The sequence below is a fragment of the Dendrobium catenatum genome, unplaced genomic scaffold (assembly GCF_001605985.2).
Source record: "Dendrobium catenatum unplaced genomic scaffold, ASM160598v2 fragScaff_scaffold_266, whole genome shotgun sequence".
In the NCBI taxonomy this organism is placed as follows: domain Eukaryota; kingdom Viridiplantae; phylum Streptophyta; class Magnoliopsida; order Asparagales; family Orchidaceae; genus Dendrobium; species Dendrobium catenatum.
The window spans coordinates 637,602-664,497 of NW_021318728.1; the positions used below are offsets into that span (position 1 = coordinate 637,602).

Sequence of the window (26,896 nt, forward strand, 5' to 3'; positions counted from 1 at the left end):
TTTAAAGATTATTATTGATGCTAAGATTATTAATATTATAAGTGTTTATACTTCTCATGTTGGATCTGAATATGTGTTCAAAATTAAACTTTTTGAATGACATAAAATAATGAATATAATAGATACCTCTTTAAGAAAGAGTTTTTATTGGAGAAAATTTAAATAGATATGTTGGTAGAGAGGTAAATGATTTTAAAAGCATTCATGATGGTCATAAATTTGGAACGACTAATGAATGTAGTATGATCATATTAGATTTTTCTTTATCTTATAATATTTTAATTGTTGATATATTATTTAAGAAAAGATATGAGTATCTCATCATGTATAAAAATGGATAAAGTAAATCTCATATTGATTATTTTTTTATAAGAAAATTAGATCGTTTAGATTGCAAAGATTGTAAAGTTATTCAGAGTAAAAATTTATGTACCCAATATCACTTAGTAGTTTTGCACTTTAAAATGAAAGGGTAGAAAATAAAAAATAAAATAAAGCGATATTCTAGAATTAGATGGGGAATTTAAAAAATATTAACAAAAATATTTTTTATAGTAAGATTTTAGATCTTAAGATTTTGTATGTGTAGAATAATGTTAATCTTATGTAGGAAAAAATTGTTAGTAATATTAATAATATTGCAAGAGATAGGCTTTGAGTATCAAAGGGAAAGCTCCTCATAATAAAAATAATTTGTGGTAGAATACACATGTGCAAAAAAATATGAAAAATAAGAATATTTGTTAAAAAAATGATTAATATGTAAAAAAAAAATTATAATTGGTAAATATATAAAGAGACACGTAATTAAGGAATCTAAGAAAGCAATATGTGTTGAAAAGATCTTATTTTTAATGATTTATAAAATATATTAGATACTAATAAGCGAGAAAAATATATGTATAAGTTAGTTATACAAAAAGAAAGGACGACAAGCTAAACCCACCCAATTGCATAAAATCTTGATGTACAATCTCTATGTAAGTGCACGATAAGATATGAGTGATATATAAAAAAGGAGTCTTACAACCTTGCCACTGAAGCAAAGGTAGCCTGATCATGAGTTGATATGAATTGTTTATGCAAGTTTTAAATTATATAATTCTAAGTGAATTATAGGAAGTGAACTAACATGCTGACTCATTAGGCTATGTATAAGGGTGTAAGTGTCACGCCCTAGAATAAAATTTGGTAAAAGTATTTATTTATCTTTTTTATTATTTATCAGAGTTAGAGTTATTATAAATCATCAATATAAACTTATATGTCCATCGAAAGCAACTAAATATCAAGTGAAAGCAAATAATAATTATTATATATAATTTTATTATATTCATTCTTCCAAAATTAATATACAATGATCAGGAGATCAATACAATCAAAACTCTATCACTGGCTCCTGCTACAAAAGAATAAAAGCAATACAAACAAAATTAAAAAAAAATTGTGGATCTCTATAAATCTCACTCCAATTGGTCCTTACTCTTTCTCTAACATGAAATCATTAAAATTCACATAATTAATGAGATAAAAAACCCAATAATAACTCAAATTCACTAAGACTTTCAATGCAAGGCTTAAAGAATCAATGTACATGCTCAATTAAATTAATCTAATCAATAGCATTCAATCTCATCAGTGATCAATTATCATTTGTTATAAGACTCAAAATGATCAATGAAACAAAAAACATTATAATGAATAAAAAAATGATAATAGACATGAGAATCAGTAAAGCAGCGATGTATAAATCAATCATAAATTAATTAAAATTTTCGTAACCTACAACTATCAATATCAATTTATACATTCAATACTGTCAATGTTATAAATGTATCTATCATTATTGTCGGTTTATCAATTTATGCATGCATAGATGTATGATTTAGTAAGACAAAACATCTATCTTTATTATGTTATTTCAATACTTCTACCCCAACTGCTTCTCAGTTGGTCATCAGTCATGTCAATTATTAATTATCATTACGTGTGGCTTTATTAAATCAATAAAGAGTCATCATTATCTGTCCATCAACATAAACAATCATCAATTATAAGCTACATACGGGATAACACCATAAGAATTTTTAAAGAAAAGCTCATCGGCCTACCCTAATGCGGAGTGAATTACGTTTTAACAGCCAACCTGAATTAATTATACTGTTGACAATCAGTCTTCCTTGCTTTTATTGTCAAAGGTCATATTCATTTATATGAAATGCAATCTGAAATGCAATATAAAATACAGTAAAATCTATATATTATCTTATAGCTTCAGAAAATCATAAATTTCATTTTACTCAGTAGAAATCGATAATATTACAGTCAAAAGATTCATAAAATATATATTTATCTTATATAAAAAATTACATAGTAAAAACTCAATAAATTAGGAGAAAATGTATTTTTATCGATTTAAGAGAGAATAAATTCATCAAACTCAAAATCATTGAGAACTAAAATGAGATTTAGGTTGCTTGTAACTATTAGAAGGATTCTTTGAACAGAATTGATGAACGAAAATGCCTGAAATTCACTTCTCTCTCTCCACCCGATCTCTCTTCTTTCATCTACATCTCCATTTTATTCTCACGCAAGCTGGCCGTTGGTGAGGTGGAGTGAGGGACAAGTGAGTTGGAATATATATAATGTCGCAACACTTAGACTCAGCGCCACAACACAACATGTCAAATTCAGAGTTATTGTAGAAAAGAAACGCAAATGCCGCTGCGTTTTGACATTGTTGTGCTCTCAAACCTAGCGTCATAGTGCTCCAGAAGACAGCGTCATTGCGCTCCAATTCAAATAACATTTTTTTTTTTACACATTTTATATTTTCGGATTATTATAATAAGTTTGGAGTTTTTCTGACTTTAAAGTTGAGGTTGATTATCATTTTGAAAAAAAAAAGGCTTTTAAGAAAAGCCATGTATTTAATTTTAAAGAGATAAATTTTCACCATGGTTATTTTTTAAAGCCAATTAATTATTTATAGTAGAATATTTAATATCCTTAGAACCTAATGAGAAATGAGCTTTATAAACATCACTAATAAAAGTAAAAGTTGTTGTTGTAATTGTTACGTCCTGAGTATTCGCAGCGGTAGAGAAATATAATATTTAACGTCTTAGTTTTGTATGAAAATTCGGCACGCACACAGATAAAGAGAGAGGATTTAGCATTCATAAGAGACACCTGAATTTTTACGTGGAAAACCTTGAAGAGGGGAAAAAATCACAGGGTCTGGCCTAGTTTGAATGAACCAACTAGTATTTGCAGTCGATTACAAATGAGGCCTTTCCTTAGGAGAAGGCCTTTGCTTGATGTCACAAATGTACATCATATAGAGTGCATTAAATTGTGGGAGTTACAATAATCAACATAGATGTGTTTGTTTGGTTGGAACTTGGAAGGACCATAGTCGACACGAGACAGGGGTCCGAAAGATCGTGGTAGAAAGGCAATACTCTGGGAGAACTCTGGGTGTCAAGTGGTGGCCCGAAAGAAGTCCGGGCGGCAGGTGGTGGCTTGGTGGAGCTCAGGGCCTCAAATGGTCGTCCTGTAGTAGTCCGGGCGTTAGGTTGCCTGGTGAAGCATAGGGCCTCAAGTGGTGATCCAGTGGAAGTCCGGGTCTCAGGTGGTGGCCTAGTGGAGCACAGGGCCTCAGTGGTGGTCCGACAGAAGTCCGGGCCTCAGGTGGTGGTCCGGCGGAGCAACGACGTCAAGCGGTGGTCAGACAGAGGCGAGGGTCTTAAGTGGTGGTCCGATGGAGCTCAAGGCCTCAAGTGGTGGTCCATTAAAGGCGAGGGCCTCAAGTGGTGGTCCATTAAAGGCGAGGGCCTCAGGCGGTGGTCTAGCGAACTCCGCTGGTGGTCGGGAAGGAGCTTCTTCCTTCTCTTCCTTCTCTTCTTTTATTCTCTTCTTCTCTTCTTGCTTGGGGTCCCCCTTTCAAGAGAAAGGAGGGGTCTATTTATAGATTTCTCGAGTGGCATGGACCGTAAATGTGAGAGATCAAGGGTAAATTGGGAGTGGTTGGATGGACAGCCGATGTTGAATCCCTTGATCATGGACCATTTGATGGACATTTGAATATATTAGTGATGTCAGAATTCAGCGATCTTGGGCTTGGTGGATTCATCTCGTCGAGCCGCTCAATTCGACTATAAGCATGTAATGTTTGGAAAAGTTTTGGTAATCCAAATTGTGGTTCGAACCTTCCAACAACGCTTTGGGTCCTTGATTTGGATTCGTTTGGGCTCGAATTGAGTCGAATTTGGTGTCGTTGGATTTGTATTTCCGAGACGTTCAGTTTGACTATAAGTTTGCTGAAATCGGAATTTGGATCGTCCCAATTTTAATTTTGGAAGTTTCAAACTTGATTTTGCATCGAAATTCGTGCCCGATCAAGATAATTTTCCTATGATGTATGAGTAATATAAATAAAATGCAATAAAGAAGCATAAAAGTAATAGGACAGCAATAAAACATTAAAACATAACTTTCAGCTTTCCATCGAAAGCTCCAAACTAAACTTCATGGGCGTTCAACAAACATAAATCCTCTCAATCGGCAAGATTACTTTTTGACCAAAATTCTGTCAATGGCTATAGATTAAACAAGGAATTTGAATGTTGAAATCACATTACAAATAATGCATGATCAAACTATATGAACTAGCTGTTTGGATGTGGGATTTGTGCAGGATTTAAGCAAAATGTAGCCCAAATCCTACCAAACAGCGAGAAAGAAAACTTAAAAACCTATAGAAACTTAAGAGAAATTGTTCTGAGCAGACAATTGACGGTCTCATACAGTGCACAGTAGTATCAAGCACCGATACCAAACAAAAAAGTTACTTGGTGCATTCCGGTTGGTCTCCTAACGCCGTCCACAACATAATTTTTCATAAACTTAAACCACGTTACTTATGTTTTGCGGTAGTTCTAGGATTTAGGCTTCGTCTCGGCTAATTTTCTTATTATTTTCTAAAATAAATTTGTGATATAAAAATTTTTAGTTCAAATAAATTTTTGATATAAAAAACTATTAAAAAAAACAAAAAACTGTCCCAACCAAAAGTAACTTATATCCAATTCCCTTCTTCATATTATTTTTTAATTCTACTAAACAGCAAAAAAATGACAAACTTTAAATTCTGCAGCAGACTTAAATCACATTTCTTCTTCGTTGTGCCTTAGATATAGGATTTACGGGGATCTAGCCGAAGACGCACCAGAAATGGGAGAAAGTTCATTACCTTCGCGACGAGGAGGTGGTTTGCCGGCGGCTGCAAGCGGCGGTGCAGGTTCCACGGCTAGGGGGAGATGAGGCTGGCAGCAGGCCTACGTGTGGAGGCCAATCAAGCCTGAATGAGGAGGCGCAGGTGAGCGCGCTGGGCAGGCGACGTCAGGTGCCGGCGGTTTGTATAGGCCGGCGAGGAGCTGGTCTTGCGCGGGTCGGTTATGCTGCGGCAGCTGGTCGCACGAGCAGAGCAGAGGGTGGAAAAGAAGAGGAGGGGGGTTGGCCGGCTTTATCCTCGGTTCGGTGTGAAGAGCTTGGATGGCTGGAGTGCTGTGAGGTGTGCCGATAATAGGGGATGAGTGTGCTGGAGAATACGTGTCGGTAAAGATGAGTAAAAAGTATTTTTGTGTGTAATTATTGAATATTTGTTGATTATTTAATATGCAGTAAATTAACAGATATTAAATGCTTAAAAGAACGCTCAATAAATACTCACAAGATACTCATCAAATACTCATAAGATATTCAGTAATACTCATAACTGAGTATTTGTTGAGTATTTGAAAATAAGCAGGAAATACACAGCAAAGCCTCTATCCCACTATGTGGGTTCGTCTACATAAATTCTTTTTTTCTCCTTTTTTGTATCATGTTAAAAGTTAAATTATCATTTAAATCTAATAAAGAAATATCATTTCTAATATTTTCTAATATAGTCTTTGTAGGTCTACCTCTACTTTTCTTAACATAAGTCAAATATAACACATCAAGTTTCTTATTCAGGTCATCGGAAGACCGCCATTACCAAATCATATAAGTCGACTATCTCTAATCTTATTTTCTACTAAAACTACTCCAATCTTTTCACGTATATGCTCATTTTACATTCTCTCTCTCTAAGAGTAAAGCCGCTCATCCACTTGAGCATTCTCATCAGATAGGATCTTGAGGTCTCAATAAAAAGCACGCGTTTTTATTTAATTTAATTCCAGTCCGGAAGGAGAACACCTCCGGAGTCCGCCGGAGTCCGCACAGAATAATTTCCCTCCTCCTACCTTGTCTCGCTAACGGGCAAAGTTTTTTCTCTGCATCGCCTTAAAACCTAATTGATTCTTGTACCGGCGGCAATGGCGGCCGGGGCCGAAGACAGCATTAAGAAGCTGGAGTATTTCTCGATCGTTTCGAAGGTGCGAACAGAGCTTGAAAGCCATCTGGGGTGCGGCGATAAAATTCTGGCCGACTTCATCACCGAACTTGGCCGGAACGCCAAATCCGTCGAAGAATTCGACGCCAAGGTGAAAGAAAGCGGAGGGGAAATTCCCAATTACTTACTTCGAACCCTTCTGGCCATCATACATTCAATATTACCCTCGAATAAGAAATATGCGGCCTTCCGTGTCGACGACCGCCAACGCTTCAAGGATGAGATCGAGAAGGAAGTTCGCGACCGTGAGTACAGGTACGATCAAGTCAGTGATAGAGGTAGGAGTATTAGAATAGATGATTACAGCAACCATAGAGCTTATAGTCACGAACGTGATGATGGCACGAGGCATGAGAGAACCCGTTCTAGTGGTGGAAGGAATTTTGATGAACCGGAGCTCTATCAGGTTTACAAGGGAAAGGTATTGCGCCTGATGGACAACGGGTGCTTTGTTGAATTATCTGATTTCAGCGGGAAGGAGGGACTTGTTCATGTTTCACAGATTGCAAATAGAAGAGTCGCCAATGCAAATGAACAGGTGAAGCTTGGTCAGGATGTATATGTTAAGGTGATCTCAGTTTCTGGCAAAAATCTTAGTCTAACCATGAGGGATGTGGATCAAAACACCGGGAAGGATCTCCTGCGATTAAGGAAGAGCACAGAGGATGATGCTTTAAGGACCAACCCCTCTAGTGGGAACAGTACCCCTATTGTAAGGAAAGGTCTTTCAGGCATTACCATTGTTGAGGATGATAATAATGCATCATCCAGGAGACCATTGAAAAGGATGAGCTCGCCTGAGAAGTGGGAAGAGAAGCAGCTGATTGCAGCTGGTGTTCTGGATGTGCGTGAATATCCAACGTTTGATGAAGAGGGGGATGGACTCTTGTATCAGGAAAAACGTGCTGAAGAAGAACTTGAGATTGAACTCAATGAAGCCGAACCTGCTTTTTTGCAAGGCCAGAGTCGGTTTTCCATTGACATGTCTCCTGTAAAGATCTTCAAAAATCCAGAGGGTTCTTTAAGCAGGGAAGCGGCTCTTCAGTCTGCTCTCATCAAGGAGCGGAGAGAAGTTCGTGATCAGCAGCAGAGAACTATGCTTGATTCCATCCCAAAAGATCTCAATCGACCGTGGGAAGATCCAATGCCGGAGACAGGGGAGAGGCACCTTGCACAGGAGCTGAGAGGTGTAGGATTGTCTGCTTATGACATGCCAGAATGGAAGAAAGATGCATATGGGAAAGCTTTGACATTTGGCCAGAGATCAAAGCTTTCAATACAAGATCAAAGGCAGAGTCTTCCAATCTACAAATTGAAGAAAGAACTGATTCAGTCTGTTCATGATAACCAGGTATTGGTTGTCATTGGTGAGACTGGCTCTGGGAAGACAACGCAGGTGACTCAATACCTGGCCGAGGCAGGTTATACTACAAGAGGAAAGATTGGGTGCACACAACCCCGTAGGGTGGCAACAACGTCGGTTGCAAAAAGGGTGGCTGAGGAGTTTGGTTGTCGGTTAGGTGAGGAAGTTGGTTATTCTATTCGGTTTGAGGATTGCACTGGGCCAGAAACTGTGATAAAATATATGACAGAGGGCATGCTTCTGAGGGAAATTTTGGTTGATGAAAACCTTTCACAATATTCTGTTATCATGCTCGATGAAGCTCATGAGAGGACAATCAACACAGACGTGCTCTTTGGTTTTCTAAAACAACTTGTGAAACGAAGGCCTGAACTTCGGTTTATTGTCACTTCAGCCACACTAGATGCAGAGAAGTTCTCTGGGTATTTCTTCAACTGCAATATCTTCACAATTCCTGGCAGAACATTTCCTGTTGAGATACTCTATACAAAGCAGCCAGAAAGTGATTATCTAGATGCATCACTGATCACAGTTTTGCAGATTCACTTAACAGAACCTGAAGGAGACATTCTTGTTTTCTTGACTGGTCAAGAAGAGATTGATCATGCTTGTCAATCTCTTTATGAGAGAATGAAAGGTCTGGGTAAGAATGTGCCGGAACTGATTATCTTGCCTGTGTATAGTGCTCTTCCCAGTGAAATGCAATCTAGGATTTTTGAGCCTGCTCCCCTTGGTAAGAGAAAAGTTGTTGTAGCTACTAATATTGCGGAGGCTTCATTGACAATTGATGGAATATTTTATGTCATTGACCCTGGCTTTGCTAAGCAAAATGTGTACAACCCTAAACAAGGGCTTGATTCCTTGGTGATCACTCCTATATCTCAAGCATCAGCTAAGCAAAGAGCTGGTCGTGCAGGACGTACTGGCCCAGGGAAGTGTTATCGTCTCTACACAGAGAATGCCTATCGCAATGAAATGTCACCTTCCACAATTCCAGAAATTCAGAGGATTAATCTTGGGACAACAGCATTGAATATGAAGGCTATGGGAATTAATGATCTCTTACATTTTGATTTTATGGATCCTCCATCGCCTCAGGCCCTTATATCTGCCATGGAACGGTTGTACAGTCTAGGAGCTTTAGATGAAGAGGGGCTTTTAACTAAAGTAGGGAGAAAAATGGCAGAGTTTCCATTGGATCCACCATTGTCTAAGATGCTACTTGCTAGTGTGGACCTTGGATGCAGTGATGAAATCCTGACCATCATTGCTATGATCCAGACTGGGAATATTTTCTACAGACCAAGGGAGAAGCAAGCCCAAGCAGATCAAAAGCGAGCCAAGTTTTTCCAGCCAGAAGGAGACCACTTAACTTTGCTTGCTGTTTATGAGGCTTGGAAAGCTAAGAATTTTTCTGGTCCATGGTGTTTTGAGAACTTCATACAGTCCCGTTCTCTTAGGACGGCTCAGGATGTTAGAAAGCAACTCCTCACTATTATGGATAGGTATGTTTTTGTTGAACATCCTTTTTTACCCCCAAGAATTCTTGCTTTCTGCATTAAAAAATTCTGATTATGTTTTGCAATCGTAACTGCTTTTATATGTTTGATTTTCTTATTGGATTACTTTTTTATCGTTTTTTTAATGCGTCAAATGGATTGCTTCCTATTGTTTGGTTGCTTTAGAATTTAAGTTCAGGTAGATGCATATGCTGATATAATTCTTTTTAAAGTAATGCAAATGCACACTGGCAAAAAAAAGAAAAAAGAAAAGAGCTTGTTTAGGGTAATTTTTTCATAGCTGTTACAATTCTTTTTTACTACAATTTTATTGCTATTTTTAAAATTATTTTTGATCAAAAACAGCTTTTTGCAACCATTTCTGATAAGTTATCCGATTTTTGAAAGAGAAAAGAGTTTGTAATGCTAGTTGCTTTGAAAAATCAAAATTTCCAGCAATAATTTTACGATTATTTTTTTTTTTAGAATAGCAACCCCCTAAACAAATCCTAAATATGCCACCTTGTAGAGAATTGCTTGTTTCTGCAACTGTCATATGCTAGTCTGTCTACGGGTCTTGTTGACATGATTCAATAATTAACACTCCTCCAAATTTAGAACTTATTTACAAAATCTCAGTATTGTGTCATTTCATCCGATTTCTTGTTCATCTACAGGTACAAATTGGATGTTGTCAGTACTGGTAAAAACTTCACAAAGATAAGGAAGGCTATTACCGCCGGATTCTTCTTTCATGCTGCAAGAAAAGATCCTCAAGAAGGTTACAGAACCCTAGTGGAGAACCAACCAGTCTACATTCATCCCAGCAGTGCTCTCTTTCAAAGGCAGCCAGATTGGGTCATATATCATGAGCTTGTCATGACAACAAAGGAGTACATGCGCGAAGTTACTGTTATTGATCCCAAATGGCTTGTAGAACTCGCACCTAGGTTTTATAAATCGTCAGATCCAACAAAGATGAGCAAGCGAAAGCGTCAAGAGCGAATTGAGCCACTCTATGACAGATACAATGAACCCAATTCATGGCGTTTGAGCAAGCGCCGTGCTTGACTTTTTTGAATTGTTGATGGAAGTGTTTTCAATATTCACTTTTAGTGTGGAATTTCACTGATGCTTGGTAAATTTGTTTATATTTCATGGAGTAAGATAGTTCTTGCAAATTTGTTATGCATCATATTCACATTCTCAAAATAGACATTATCGTCTATTTATTAAAGTTATTATTGATGATCAGGTAATATTCACATTCAATATTAGATAAAATATGTTTCTCAACTTCGATAATATGTCCAAATGTAATTGAAGAATCTTAGCTGAGCCATACATTTGATGAATTTTTTCAATCCAAGTAGGGTAGCATAAGATTATGTTTTTTTTAATCTTTCCTATATATGGCCTTATTTCTCTGGAAATGCAAGAGGCTTTATTTCATGGATATTGGATTATAAGTCAGTTGATGTTATTTGGTTCTACTATATTTCTGTAGTTTTGTGTGCATAAAATCTTAATTGATTGTGTTACTTTATGGATTTATATTTCTTTTGTTAATTTCTATTAGGAGATCAAAACCTTTTCATTGCAATATTATTGCATCTATTTTCCTGTTATTCATTGCTAGTAGAAAATAATTGTTATGCTAGCTGGCTTGATACTTAACAGAAGCATGTTGAAATTTCATCTCAATTAATTTATCATAGCAATATATTTAGGCATCTATTATGAGCTCGACAAAGGGTGCAATATCTGCATTTATTCTATTTTACTTATTGAATAGTCTGGCACCTGAAAGGCCATTTTTTTTTTCAATGCAGGTAGTTGGAAGTAATTGGAGCAAGTTCCGGGACCAAGTTGCAATGTTTCTTTGGTTGAAGAATGAAATTTAGTTACTATGTTCGTGAATTTCCTTTGGAAAGGTTAGAAGTGGATTCCACTTATGATGACTTGTAAAGCTAAATTTATTTTTGTTTTTTTTACAAGTAATAAAAATGTAGCTTAAAATTAGAAGAACGTTGGATTAGAATATTGCTTTTATTCATAATGGTAATAAACTAATAAATTTAATAGGATGGTGGGTAAAAATGAAGCTCATTGTAGTCCAAAAAAACACTATAACAAATTTTGCAAATTGGAGTTCCTACCAAACAAACAAAGATCATTGAAACTCACTTTAAGCACTCAGTTTTAACTATTTTCAATCATTTACAATTTTAATGATTATTGATGTTTATTTAATTCTAATGTCTAAATTGTCTTCTTTTCAACATTTAGCTTATGCAAATGCCTCTGCAAATCTGTCTTGGTGCTATATCTACTAGCTTTTAGTGGCATATTAATTGTGTAACATGCATATGTTTTGGTTGGCTCTGCATTATGTCATGATTAACATTCTTAATCATTTTAATTGCCATAGTTACATATGTGAAAAGGGTGAATGTTCCAACGGACATGGTGGGTGCTTGCTGCCTTTATGCAGCATATGAATACTTCAAGGTAGGATTGATATTCTGAATTTTCTGCCCAATATAGATATATATGAATAATTTGAGAATTATTTCAATAAGTCATATTTAAGATAAACTTTATTGATGTAGAACGGGTAGGATGGCAAAAATCTGAAACAATTCCTTTCAGGAATTCTGAAAAGTTTCAGATTTTTCTTTTCAGGAAATCTGAAAATTCTCAGATTTTTCTCACAAGATCTAAGAGGAGTTTCAGCGGTTAATAAGCAGAGGAAAAGGAATTAAGAGGGGCAGCGATGTGGGATCAAAGTCAATAGTGACTTGGGGAAAGGTGTAGCTATGAGAGAAAGATGAGGGAGACGGGTGGGAGAGAAGGGGGCTAGCGGGATTAAGAAGGAAGTGGGGAAATTTTGCAGCAGGTTGAAATCCCCCAAAGTCCTTCCCAAAGGAGAGCCAAGTAATGTAGACTAGAGAAGTTTGCTGGACGGCGGGACAACAGGGAAAATTCAGGGAATTATTTCCTTATTCCCCTCTCAGGTTTGGGAAGTAATTAATGGCTTAAGCTTTGAATATTTCGGCTGGGATGAAACAGGGAATTTAATGGATTGAAATTATTTCCTTAAAGCAAGGATGGGGATTAGGAAACAATTAAGGAATGTAAGCCAAGGGGGATGGGGGCCGGCTGTATCCATAGGGAAAGAGGGTTTTAATGCATCTAATTGAGATTACTCAATTGGGGGTGGAGTTTAGGAAAGAAATAATTAAACCCTATTTGAATTTGAAATTCAAATAAAATTCATTTAGTAACTTTCCAAAATTAGAATGATGAATTAGGAAAGAATTCAAATTTTGAATTAGTTGAATTTGAATTTTGAAAACCGTCCTAAAATTAAACCACCCAAATTAAATTTGATTTACATCATGAATGAGATTCAATACTTTCCTAAAATATCTTTCTAATTTAGGAAAAGGATGAAAATAATTTCATAAATTATTTGAACTCTTTAGGTAAGCTTTAAGATAGACATTGACTCCTCATTCATGGAGACAAACAAGGGTGGCCGGCGGCGGAGGAGCTAATGGGGGAAGGTGTCCGGCGGCCAAGAAAGGGTGGGATCGAGTGAAGGTGGCCTGCGGCTATGGGAAAAAATTTGTGGAGCTTGGTATGGAGGTTTGGCCGAGGAGTTGAGAGGGGAGGAGGAAGAAAGACGATGGCTAGGAAAAAAGAGGGAACAAAACAAAAACAAAGAAAGATAGAAGATAAACGAAAGAGAGAAATAAAAAACCGCGAGCCTTGGACTCTTCCGAAGACTGACGGGTGATCCGTTGCTCTTCTCCAAGGGACTTCAAATCACGAGCTCGGACCCATCCTGCGGCTGGTGAAAACTCCGATTCCTCCCATAGAAATCTCACTATCGTCCTCTCACAAGAGCACAATTGTTGAACACAAATTTTTAATATCAATTCTTCATCCCTTTTACAATAGCTTATGACCCTATATATAGGCCACAACACGATGAAATCAAAAATTACACAATTGCCCCTTGGGCCATAACACCCAAATAAACTATCCTAGGGGTAAAACAGAAAATAGCATAAAATAAGAGCTAAAATTCATAAAATAACTCATAAATGACAATTTAAATTAGAGCCGTCGATTTATGACGCCTCCTGTGATAGATGCGCCAAATCTTCGTGCCGATGTCCGCATCATTTATTCTTTTGTTTAGGCTGAATATTATATGCTGAAATCATTTGAATGCATTATTTCATTCAACATTACAAAAGTACCCCTCAAACATAAGGAAAAATTCTATAGGATGGTGGTGAGACCTACAATGCTTTATAGTGCATAATATTGGATATTGAAAGAAAAGCATAAAATCAAATTAATTGTCTGTAGAGATGAGGATGCTCAGGTCGATGAGTGGCTTCACTCTTAGAGACAAAATGCGAAATGAGTATATACATGAAAAAGGTTGGAGTAGCTCCAGTGCGGATAAGTTTAGAGATAGTGAACTTAGATGGTTTGGTCACATAAAACCTTGGCCACTTGGTTAGGAGAGTAGATGCATTAGATTTGTAAAAAGACTTCGTTAGAAATGACATTTTTTTTTTGAAAAAATGATCAAAAAGGTCCTTTGACTTTTTATGAAAGACCAAAATAGTCCCCAACTATATTGAAAGACTATTTTGGCCCCTCAACTCATTAAAGAGGAATTAAAATAGTCACGCTATGGGATTATTTTGGTTCATTTTTAAAAGATTAACAGGACACAATAGAGACAAATGATTCATGTAGCTGACCCCACGTAGCGAAATAAAGGCTTGATGTTGTCATCGTCGTCATCATCGTTGATTCATAACACTCTAATTTTTGTTCAACTTTTCCATTTTGCATCCATGCAACGTAAAAAGTATTCTTTTAAATTGTTAAGTTGAGAAATTTGTTATGAAAATGTCATAAGCTGATACTGGGCACTTTGTTCACATAGTCACTTGTCTTTACTCTTGCATACACAGATATGTAAATACTGCTCTTGCCACATTTAAAAATAGAAGGTGAACAATGAAATAAATCACAGGAAATTGATCTGTAGCTCCATTGGAGTCTAGGCATGAGTATTCATGTATAGTGTCAGTGTCCAAGTAATTTCGCATATACATGTTTTGATGCTGAATTTTTTTTTTTTTTTTTTCAACCAATTGTTGTTCATGCAAACCGGTTTCTTTTATAACTAAATTTTATTTGATCACAGCTCTAAACTTAAACGTATTACAGTTTTTACAGGAGAAGTGATGGGGACATCGGAGCTTGGAAAGTCTATCAGAGACGTGGCCGTCGATCTACGGCCACGATCGAGTCGATGTATTTTTTAGAAGTACTATGTTTTTGTCTTTTATATTGTATTTGCTTTTGTTATTTTCCGCTTTTACCCCTTAAGGGAAGTCATGTGTAAGCCCAAAGGGCATTGTCGTCTTTTATTTTTTGAGTCATTTTGTATGAGGCTATATATAGCCATTATGTTCTCTTTTCATGCTTAATGAATGAATGATAAAAAATTTTCCCCGTGTTTGAGTTCTTGTGAGAGCTTGAGAGAGATTGGAGTGAGTCCCTTGGAGGGGAAACGGATCACCCACCAACCTTAGAAGTGTCCGGGTTCTTGGTTCTTCTTCTCTATCTCTTTCCTTCTCCCTTCATCCCCTAGTCGCCGACCTAAGGTCCTTCCAAACCCCTAAGCCGTCGGCCACCAAATTCCCCCCACCACCCATCGCCTAGATCCAACCCCACCATCATCCACGGCCATCCTCCACACCGCCGGCCCATCCCCTTGGCTTCCTCCCATCTCCACTTGCCATCAAGCCTTTCCTAAATTAAATTTCATATTTTGGTAACTCTATTAATGATCAAATTCAAATTTATTTGAATTTGAAATAGTTACCTAATTTATAAATCATATTTTAGAAAACCTACTAAATCATAGCCTATTTAAATTTTGAATTAAATTGTGATGAGATCTTTCATTCCAAATTTAATTTATTAATTTAGGTAAGCATTGATTGGTTCATTAAACCCCTTCCCTCTCTCTATTGTTGCCGCCCCCCCTATGGGATTGCATTAGGAATTATTTCCTAAAGCCAACCTCTCCTCTTGGAAATAATTTAAACTTCATCTCCACCTCTCTTGGCTGAAATCCCCTAGTCCCCACCTATTTAATTTCTTTCCAAGGGAGAGCCTCTTCCTTTGGAATTGAAATCAATACCTTTCCCCTCCCTCTTGCCCGCCGCCCCCGCTCTCTCTTCTCCTTCATTAATTCCTTGCAATTAAGGGGATTATTTAAGGAGTTGTTTGAATTATTTTCCCTCCACAAAATCTGAACCAAATTTAATCCCCCCTACCATTCTCCATTGGCCGGCCACCCTTGCCCCCTTCTCCAATTAAAATATTGAGAGATACTTCTTTCCCCTAGAGAAGTCTTAATCTACACACCAATCCTTCGACACCAATGAATGGCCGATCCAGAGCTTGACTACGGATTCTCTTACGCCGAGCAAGGGAACATCAACATCATCCACTCCAGCTTCTTCGACTTCAACCCGGAGATCGATAATTCCATTGAAGAGTACATGGACCGCATCATCTTCACGCTTTCGGAGGCCATCGGCGAGCAACTTGCCAACGTCCAGTGGCAAATTGTTTCGGGACAACAACAAGGGTGAACTTCTTCCCTCTTCGTTTATCTTTCCTAATCTACTAACCTTTTAGGTGGTGATTTAATCGCAAGCTATGTTGCACTGATACAGATACGGCGATACGGATACGAATATGAGACACTTCAATTCTTAAAAATATATGATATGGGTACGGCGCGGACACGACATTATAATTTATAAATCTTACATAAAAATTAAGAAAACAATCAAAACATAATATTTGAAAATTACAAAAAAAAAAAAAAAATGAAAGTAGCATCATTTGTATCCTTGTAGCTTATAATATCAAAATATAAGTAAGCATTAAATGTCTAGTACAACAACGAAAGCATAAACATAAATTAGCTAGCATATGAAGTTTCAACTATTCAATAGAATGAATGATATGATTAGCTTCTTCAGTGGTTTGTCTTTGAACTTCTATATCATCTTCAATAAATATCATAGCTCCTAATTCAGGCTCATCACGTGAAATATTAGCAATTTTTAATATTCCTATATCATCAAGAGACTCAAATCTATCTCGAAAATGAGAGAACCTCGCTCTCAGCCGCGAAAGTAAATACAACGGGTCTTTTTTCAAATTTTTTATTTTTCAACCGATATACGCGTGTCCTTTTGAAATTAAATAGTATTTTAATTAGATACTGCAAAGCCGTGCCCGGCACGTATCGGTGTCGTATCGGAGGTGTATTCGTGTATCGGTGTATCAGATACAACACACCTTCATAAATAGGTTTATCGGTGCAACATAGATCGCAAGGTCTCGTGCTTCGCTCTCTTCCTCCGCTTAGTAAACATAGGATTTGTTTTTCCTTTCTATGTTGCTATCTCAATGTTAGATTAGAGATTTTTATTGAATAACTAAATTCGCATGTTATTGAAATTCTAAATTGTTTTGATGTTTCAAGTACTTAGCATGTGATTTGGCCTAAGCGTGGCTACCCCTCTCACGTTTTCTTTTATCGTTTAGCGGCTAATAGTTTAATTGTTATTTGTTCTTATTAAAATCGTGCAAGTTCTTATCTCATCCACAAATATTCTCTTTGAAGACCTAAGGCTTCTAACATATCTGAGATTTCTACTTGACAAGGTAAAATTTTTTATAATACATTTTCTTAGTTGCATCCTCCTGTAATTCCGGCTTAAAATTTTTTCTTGCTTCATGTTAATCTCATTGGCAGCTTTTATTTGCTATTTTTTTCCCGTCAGTTTCAGCTTTCAAAGTCTATGAAAGAAAACTATATATGTATGGAGATTTCTGGTACTTGTTCTTCTTTTTCTTTTTATGCTACCTTGTCTTCATTGTCTTCAAACAAGGACTTAGGAAACAGTTGTGACGAACGAGCTTTGTTTTTGCATATGACTTTAGGAATTGAGTCGTTACAACCTGCTTTTCTTTATAAAATAATGAGAGCAATTAATGGATTTTTTTGAAGCTTTGCCTATTGCATTTTCATGAAATATGAGAAGATTTGTGCGAGGTTTTGTATTTTCTCACTCTTTTATGTTGGTTATAGTTCAGAGATTTTCATTCCTTATGTTGTTCTCTCCCCTCAGTAGTTTAGAGCAGCAAATATCTCTCTTTCATCCTTCTAAAAATATATAATACAAATCGAATTTCCTTTTCCCCTGGCCTTCTCCTTTTACAGATTCAATAGAAGTTAATAGAATTAGCCTTTTACTGCTTGAAAGTAATAAAAGCAGCAGTTATTTATGGCTTTCCTTTACTGTATTTTTGGCAGAGCAATGGTTAGAATGATGATTGCTCTTTTCTTCTGTTAATATATTCCTCTACTGTTGTATGATTTTTCAATATTGATCTGCTCCTCAATATTCTGTTAAATATTTATATGCAAATATAAGTACTTCATATGCGTCGCTTTCTCGATTTTTAGTCACATACTGTAATCACCCCAATTCTCTTTTGAGGTTAATAAAGATTCAAACTTAATACAAACTAATGCTGTGATAAGTAGGATGTACAATGGGTAAATCAAAGGATGGTGGAGCATCTACAACATGGGAGCATGTTTTTAAAATGATTTTTTGTGATTTATGTTTGAGAGCAATTGAACTATAAAATCATCCAACTACACATTTCAATGAAGAGGGTTAAATGAATTTAATAAAGAGCTTTCACAAGAATATAGGTAGATAATACGACAAGTCATCACAGTTAAAAAATAAGCGGGATTCACTTAAAAAAGATTGAAAGTTATGGAAGGAGCTTAAGCGGGAATCAACTGGATTGGGTTGAGATCCTAAAAGAAAAACTATTGATGCATTAGACGAATGGTGGAAAGAAAAATTAGAGGTGAATATTCAATTTATATATATTTACATATTTGCTAACTTATTTCAATTTCCTTTTTGCATACATCTCATAGCTTCAATAATCAATTTCAGATTACAGGTTGTTTCAAATGTCAAAAAATTTAAATATTGTGGAATTGATCCTGACTTGGAAGAAAAGCTTGTTGTATTTGCTGTCCTATGGTACAGATTTCAATTTTATCAACTGAGCTTGGATTGAAATGTCAGAGCTTGGCTTTTGCTTCATCAATTGTCGGCACAATTAGGTACATGGTGAGCTGAAATTCAATTTATTTCTTTGCATTTACTAATATTACCTAAAACTAATGTGTCGAGCATGTCTGCTAACTGATTAGTTTTACTCTAATTTGATATATTTGATTTTCTTAACACCTTACAAATTTAGAGTCAATCAATTAGCTGCTTAGGCTACATACAAATTATCATTTCTGTTTCTAATGATATGCGCTTCACAGTGAAAGAGTTTCAATGTTTGAGTTTCATTTGCAGCAAATTTTACAACTTTTGAAAACAAAGTAACAACTTCTGAGGCACGAGATGGTGAAGATGTCGAGGAGATGATACAATTAAGGGAGCAAATAGTACTAAAAAGCTGTTTTAGAAAGCAACAAGAAAGCTGCTCTAAACAAAGCCTTAGTGTTAAATCTTAAAAAGCTGTTTTTTAGTATACATGACCTTGTAGTGTTATGTTTTTTTATGTTTGTGCTTCCCTGGAAGTGAAGGGATGAAATGGACATGTAAGATTACACAGACTTGGGTAGGAACTTATGATTGTTTTTTGAATTTGAACGAAGTGAAAGAAATATTATGCAGATTTAAGAAGTTTACTAAGCAAGTTGAAGCTTTGTTTGGACGGCTTTCTTATTGCTTATTAAAGCAGTTTTTTAGTACAAATATTTTAATTTTTGTAATAAGAAGTTGTTTTAAGAAGCAATAAAAAAGTCCTGTCAAACGAAGCCTGAGTTTTGAATAGTATGCATGATGTAGTTCTCACTATCTGCAATAATCTGTTCCTGCTTTTCAACACCATCAAAGTGAAGGAGCTTATATATGAGAAATTATTACGTGCGGAGACCGGACATAAAGAACCATTCAGTATTGTCTCAGTGAACAGTAAGAGTGCGGTAAAATCACAGTTACTGTTCATAACTGCATTTTTTCTGTTCACAGAGGCAAAATCGAACGGTTCTCTATGTGCAGTCTCTGAATGTAATAATTTGTCTCTTTATATATGCCTCGACTATGGCAGACCACATCCTAAATTGATTACCACAGTAAATATATATCAATATAAACTTTCGAAATACACCAAAGGAATGAGCTAAACTTCAAAACAATCAAATAACAGGCATTTACAATTAAATATATTGGTTTTACTTATTCAGACAAAAAAAAAACTTTAGGATTTCAAAGCTTTTATGCTTCTGTGGAACATCATTAAAGATACTCATCAGAAATAAAATATTCAGATTGATTTTCCATTGTAATGTCTCTATAATTAGGGAAATAGAAATATTTTATTTCATGATATGTAATTGCATACTTATTTAATTTTCTAATTAAATCTTAAAAAATTATCGGAGTTATATTATTATTATTAGAAAAAGTATATTTATTAGTAAGTAATAGTAGATATTGTAATTTTTTTTAAAGATTATTTTAAAGTATGATAGTATATTGTAAAGAAAAATTTATAGTATTTTGATATTTGAAAGTCATAGTCATAAAATATTTTTTTAAAAGTGGATGCAATTTTAATTTATGTTTGTTTGTTTATTTATCATTATAAATAAATAAAAATAGACATTCGAACAATTTCCTTTGATCACAATATATAATATTATATATATATATAATAAATTTATATATATATTGGTCTAAGAATATAGTGGTGATAGAGTTAAAAATTATTGGTGATTGAAAATATACAAAGAAACAATACAGAAAAGAAAATGAACAACGATTTGAATTTTTTTTACGTGGAAAACCTAAAGAGGGAAAAACCCATGGGGCCACGTTCCCTGTTGAAAGTTTCACTAGTGTTTGTAAATTTACAAAGAAGCTGATTCGTCCCACAAGTCGGACGATCAGATTACAAATCAGTTTTCTTCTAACTTGAAGCAAATTTAACCAAATTCTGTAGAATTCCAGCGCGTTCTCTCGAAAATCCGACAAAGTTCAGCGTATCATCAAATTGCTCCCTGTTGCAGAGTGTTTTTGCCGTGGTAATCTTTCTTCATATAAGCATAATTTTCCTCCTTCACCTTTTCCCGCACATTTTGCACACTTTGCTAAACGTTTTTATAGCGAAGCATATGATAAGTGTTCCTCATGCGGGTAACACCTTCTTCATCATTTTTCGCAAATTCGCATTTCAAATAAACCCTAGCTCTTCTCCTCCCCGCCTATGTCAAATTGTAAACACTATATTTCCAAGGAGGGTCTCTCCCGCAATGACCGCAGCGCCTTTTCTTGCTCTAACAGATCCCTAATTCTTGTACTAACAATATGACATATTTTTAACAGTTATTTTGTAACACCAATAATAAAAAAAAACATGAATACAAAAATAATACCAGTCTGCCGCCGGGGTCCAAAGGGAGGCTGCCCCTGGTGGGGTTCGACCTGCCGGTCAGGTCGCGGAGTCAAGGGCAGGCGCCCCGGAACAAATTATATTATAAGAAGTAATTTTGAAATTATCGTTTATTGTTATCTCATACCGGCATGTATCGCTCAGTACCGAGCATGTACCGCTCAGTACCGCGCATGTACCGCTCAGTACCGAGCATGTACCGCTTAGTACCGCGCCTCTAATTACGCAATTTTAAACAGAGGTTACAACATGACAGTCTGACAATTATACTATTAAAAAAATAATGATTAATATACAACCCTTTTAAAAAGCAGCTTTCTATACAACTTTGCAACCTATTTTACCAACACCTATAGTCATCTCAAAAGAATCCTTACTCAATTACCCCTGCTTTCTCTATATCCTGTTACATTAAGGTTTTGTTTGGGACAACTTTCCTATTATTTTCTAAAATAGCTTTCTTGTACAAAAATTTTTTGAACTAGAAATTTTTATACTAGTAGTCGTTTTAGAAAGCAGTAAGAAAGTTGTCCGAAATGAAGGCTAAGTAGATAAATGCTGATTGGTAATAAAATAATGATATATCAACTCACATGTTTTTTTTCTTGATTGCATTCTTATTTGTCTCTTCTCTTTTATTGAATAATTGACACATAATTTGAATGTTGATTGCGAGTGGTCAATGATTTAAAAAATTTAAAAATAGTGAACTATTTGTGAATATCATTGTGTTGGTTGTGATAAAAAAGAAATGAACAACTTGAATTTTTTTTTTTTGTACATGATTTTTAAAATTGAAGAGGAAATTAGTTTTGCTTTAATTCACCCCACCTTAATTGAGCCATAATATTTAAAAGATATTACAATTATTTGACATAAGACATTAATTACCACAAAGTAAATCAAATATATGTTATAATTGATCATTAATTCTCCATAACAATAAATAATATTAAATGATTTTTTAGTTTATCTTTTTTTTTTTGGACATTTAGGTCAGTTAAAATGAACTCATACACACATTACAAACGTAACCCTCGAATCCAAGACCTTTTAACTGATAACGAAAGCTCCCAACCAATAGATCAAGATGAGCTACGTGAATACTTAGTTTTTCATTCAAAATTATCTTTATTGTTTATTGCTTTTTAAAAATAAAAAATGTTTATTAATACTGAGAAAAATTAAATTTTGTTAACTCATTTTTTCTTACAAAATCTATTTTTATTTTTAAATAAATAATATATTTGTTCAATAAAAAATTATTTTAATTAATTTTTTTATCAAAACAGGGTTTAAAATTATTAATATTTTGAAATAAATATAACATAAATAAAATTTGTATTTTTTTTTACTTTTTTTGAGCCAACAACGTGGCATCTAACGACTGGACTGGCGGCGCCTCTGAGTTGTACTGGTCCCACGCACGGTGAATGTGGACGAATGGACGGTGCACCAAACGCATAAAATTCGTTGGCGTGGGTCCCACGCTTGGGTACTACCGAAGCTCCCAATGAAAGTGATCATTGAAAGCTTCGTTTAAGAATGAAATTACTAAATTAGTGTTAGTGGGCCACCTTACCAAACGTTATTATGCTCTAATTAAATTTGAAGGGTAGGATTTCATCATAAGCGCATGTGGTTGGATGATTATTGGAGAAGAATGGGGGTGATTAGGGTTAGCTAGGTTGTGGATTTATTATTACGTGCGGAGTCCGGACGACGTCCAAAGATTAATAAAAATATGGCATGTCATCCCAAAAATGTACCGCGCTCAATACAAAACTCGGTACCTGCCCTCGGTATCGCTCGGTACTAAGCGCTGAACCAGACAGGAGAACGATCCGGCGTTTGCACGGAATAATAGCTCTAGGTTGTGAGTGCAATTTAGGTTTTATTTGAGATATTTTTTTATATATATTTTTTTAAAGCATCATTTTAGTATAATTTTTTTTAATTAAAATTTTTATTACTCGAAAGTTATTTAAAAAAAATAGTAAGAAAGCTGTCCTAAATGAAGCCTTGATGATTGTATTTTTTTAATTGGATGGGCCCTCTTATTATTGAAATTAGGAGTAGAAATAGTATTATTTTAAATTAAATTGACAAAGATTTGAAATTTAGTAAATGTTATGGGAGAGAATTGGTAGAAATAGAATTTTGAGTCTTTGCTTTGAATTATGTTGTTTTCATATGTAATTAGTGAAGAGAAATACAATTCGTAGGGGGATACGCGATTTTTAATATAAATTTTGGAAAACAAAAATGTTGTTTATACTCGCATATGTTCTTACAAGTGTTTAGTAGGTAGTTGGCCAACCATGATTGAGGAACTGGCCTTTTCAGAGCTCCAACTTAAGGAATTTGCGCAAAACTCATGAAAGCTCACTCACAATGACCATCATGCATCAGTCATCTAGGCCTCCCAATAATATATAGCAAGAGCTATTTTTTTATGGGTGATTTACATACATTAATACATACCATCCTATATTATTCTATTTACATATTTAACACCAAAAACTTTAATATTACATACATATCACCCATAGTTCATTATCATATCAAATATAAGTAGTAGAAATGAAATATATATATGAGTGGTAGGAATGAAATACGAGTGGTATATTTGATATTAAAATAATATAGGGTGGTATGTATGTAATATTAAAATTTTCGGTGTTAGATATGTAAATAAAATGGTATAAAAAGGCATGTATGTAAATTTCCCTTTTTTTATTTATGATGCTGGTTTCCAACGAATTTGAGGTCGAATTTTCGTCGCAAACATTGAAACGATGATCTAGTATCGTTGTTTGCAACGGAAATATTAGTCACAAATGGCGGCTATTTGCGACGGATTTTCCATCACAATGTACGATGGATATTCCACCGTAATTTACGACAAAGTCAGTCATGCTTCCGCTGCAAATTCACCGCAAAATATTTGTAACGAATTTGTTCCGTCGCAAATACTTTTTTGACATGAGTTTTAACGTCTAAATCAATTCCATTGCAAATCCACCACAAATCAAAATTTGCGACGATTTCTCTTGTTTTGCTGCAGATTATTCTTCTCGAAAAAGCTAAATTTTCTATAGTGTTCGACTAATCTTGATCATCTCAGCTAGAACTGTTTCTTCCCGCGATAGCATCTCACTCGACATTCTCTTCCCAAGGTCTTCACATAGCTTCCACACAAGTCATTGACCACGCCAACTAACTCGCCGGATGTTGGTTCCCTTTCATCTCAATACTCACTCGCAGACTAACTCGGGCACTCTTTCCCTCATCAACTCGACATCACAGCGCTCATCCAATGATGACTCGTCAAAACCTTTCAACCTCGCTAGCTCTCCTTAAGCCAATCATGGGAAACACACATGTCTGGGATAGTGTGTGACGTTGTATAGGTATTCTTTGTTGCATTATATCATTTGACTTTTTATTGCAGCTGTTTACATAACCCTTTAAAACATATGAATAAGGGGTGATGAGGAACAATTTAAGGGACTTTTTTGGATTGATGATGGATACTCTGTCAATTTTACGACTAATATTCTCTTAAGCATCATGTATATCTTTTATATTCTTTATATTCTCTTTATTCTCTATTCTCACATGTCCTAACTCACTAGGTTTTGCATGTTAATAAAGGCTATTGTGTTCCGGGGATAGATTTGGATCCAACAAGTTGATTTTCCCCAATTGAAACAACAAAAGTTGGTAGTAAGTATGAGTTGTAATAGTACATATTCCACTAATGTTAAAAAAAAATATTTTGGGATATTACTAATATATTCTATGATGACAATGCAAGAAAATCTACAAAGATGATGGAGGCAATTTTATTAGTCTTGTTCTCAGCGATGAAGAAGCTATGACCTTGAGGTGACACAAGAAAACATTTGAGATGATTAAAAAAAAATTAATCTTTGCTAGAAATGAAAATGATAAGAATGGATGATGACAACAAAGAGATTCACGACACTTAAATACTAAATGAATGTTTTATGATTATAAAACTTGTATGGGTCGTTCGATGGATTGTTCCAAAATTTCCTATTATTTATGAGCACGCCGCTCTAAAAATATACATAAGTTTGCCCACTCTACACGTGAGAGAAGAGGAGCTTGGAGCTAAAGCCTAAAATCTCTCTCTCTCTCTCTCTCTCTCTCTCTCTCTCTCTCTCTCTCTTGAAGAGAGCTCTGTGGCTCTAAGGATCTCAGAGCACCACCACTGAGCCATCACATGACCATTATCATCAGGTCTTCACCAATTGACCACCATGATCTTTAGACTTTCGTCACTTAACTAAAATCGTCAAACCATCGTTACTCGATTTTGGTCCTTTGACCTCTGTCTCCTATTGACTACAATCCTTTGAATCATTACCCATCTACTATGGTCCTTCCAACCATCGTTGTCCATTGACTACGATCTTCTTTACCTCTTTCACCCATTGACTATGATTCTTCAACCTCTATCGTCCGCCGACCATGATCCTCAGACCATCATTGTTTGACTATAGTCTTTCGCTCATTGTCACCCAACTATAATCCTCAGATCACTATCTCCCGCTAACTATGGTTCTCAAATAATTGTTGCATAACTACAATCCTTCTGACCTTCGTCGTCTATCAACTATGGTTCATCAACTTTCATCACCCAATGACTATAGCTTTTGACATTTGTTGCCCACCAATTATTGTCCTCCAATCTTCATCACCTGATGACTATAGTTCCCCGACCGCTATCATTCACTAACTACGATCCTCTAATTAGCATCACCCGACTGCAGACTTCCGACCTCTGCTGCAGGTCGACTACGGTCCTTAACCACCATTGCCCCGACTATGATCCTTCTGACCTCCACCGCCCATCAACTACAGCCCTCTGTCGTCTGTTTTTGGTTGATTAAAGTTTCCTAATATCCATCACCCGCTGGCTACAATCCTCTGATATGTAATCTTTTTAATATTATCAGTCGCTACTCCAATGCCTACTGGCTTCATCACTTCACAACACTAATAATGTCAACACATATCATCACTCACAAGATCGATGCACGTCTTGACATCAACTTTGACTCCCAACTTCATTTAAGTTGGATTATTGCCAAAGGGCTCATCAAGCTTCAACCAACTAATGTGTTCTTTATAAGGTATTAACACAATCCCCCAAGAAAGGACTTAACTTGTAATCAACTATAAAAACTAATAGAATCATTTTAACTAGCAACAAATGTTTAAGCACACAACACACCTATTGGAGTATTTTATAACATTTGCTTTCAAGTACTAGATGTATTATGTACATCCATCATAATTAGCAAGGGCTAAACAACTATACAAATTCCATAAATTACATCAAAACAATTTTGATGTAACATTATTATCTTTTTGCTAAGAATCCTAAATTCAATATTAACCTGCATTAATATAATTTTGACATGTTATATGAATAAAACTTCACTTGTACATGAAATTATTTTTTTCATGAACATTTTAAAAATAAAAAAAACGTCACATCAACATTAGTATTTTTTTGAAGTTAAGATATAAGTTTGAGAGGGCACTAACTAGTTTAGTCGATTATTGACGAGAAATTATTAGGTGCGGAGTGCGGACGGGAGAATCGTCCGCACACTAGTATAAAACCGCGCTCGGTACCGCTCGGTACCACTGGGTACCGCTCGGTACCCTGTGTCTGTGCGGACGATTCTCACCCCGTCTGCACTCCGCACCTAATAATTTTTCATTATTGACAATAGCACAGATGGAATATTGTTTTCAATGATACTGTGATCCTACAGTCCTACTGAACATTTTAAAAATAAATAAATTAATATATAATGTCATGATTGCAAGTATTGCGCTTATCCTAGCTAGAGAAAATAATGGAATTTTGTCACTTATTTAAGTTACGTGTTACCATTCTCCCCTGGCCCCCTCTATAAAGCA

At 35.5% G+C, this 26,896-nt stretch overlaps 1 protein-coding gene across 3 annotated transcripts; it reads left to right on the forward strand.

Moving 5' to 3' along the window:
- Positions 1-6,186: 6,186 nt before the first annotated feature.
- LOC110103323 (probable pre-mRNA-splicing factor ATP-dependent RNA helicase DEAH5) lies at positions 6,187-19,100 on the forward strand. Of its 3 annotated transcripts, none has more exons than XR_002303930.2 (5): positions 6,187-9,313; positions 9,985-10,445; positions 11,140-11,241; positions 18,412-18,591; positions 18,829-19,100. XR_002303930.2 is itself a non-coding variant. In XM_020831987.2 (2 exons), exons 1-2 carry the CDS (start codon positions 6,369-6,371, stop codon positions 10,376-10,378), a joined length of 3,339 nt encoding a protein of 1,112 aa, XP_020687646.1. In that variant the 5' UTR covers positions 6,187-6,368; the 3' UTR covers positions 10,379-10,488. The 3 variants fall into 3 exon arrangements, 1 of the variants encoding a protein (XP_020687646.1); XR_002303929.2 differs by having other exon boundaries at positions 18,412-18,584; XM_020831987.2 differs by lacking the exons at positions 11,140-11,241; positions 18,412-18,591; positions 18,829-19,100 and having other exon boundaries at positions 9,985-10,488.
- Positions 19,101-26,896: the final 7,796 nt, after the last annotated feature.

Coding starts and splice junctions, on each gene's coding strand:
- LOC110103323 (XM_020831987.2), top strand. CDS start 6,369: ATGGCGGCCGGGGCCGAAGACAGCATTAAGAAGCTGGAGTATTTCTCG. Junction 9,314..9,984: donor CTCCTCACTATTATGGATAG/GTATGTTTTTGT, acceptor GTTCATCTACAG/GTACAAATTGGATGTTGTCA.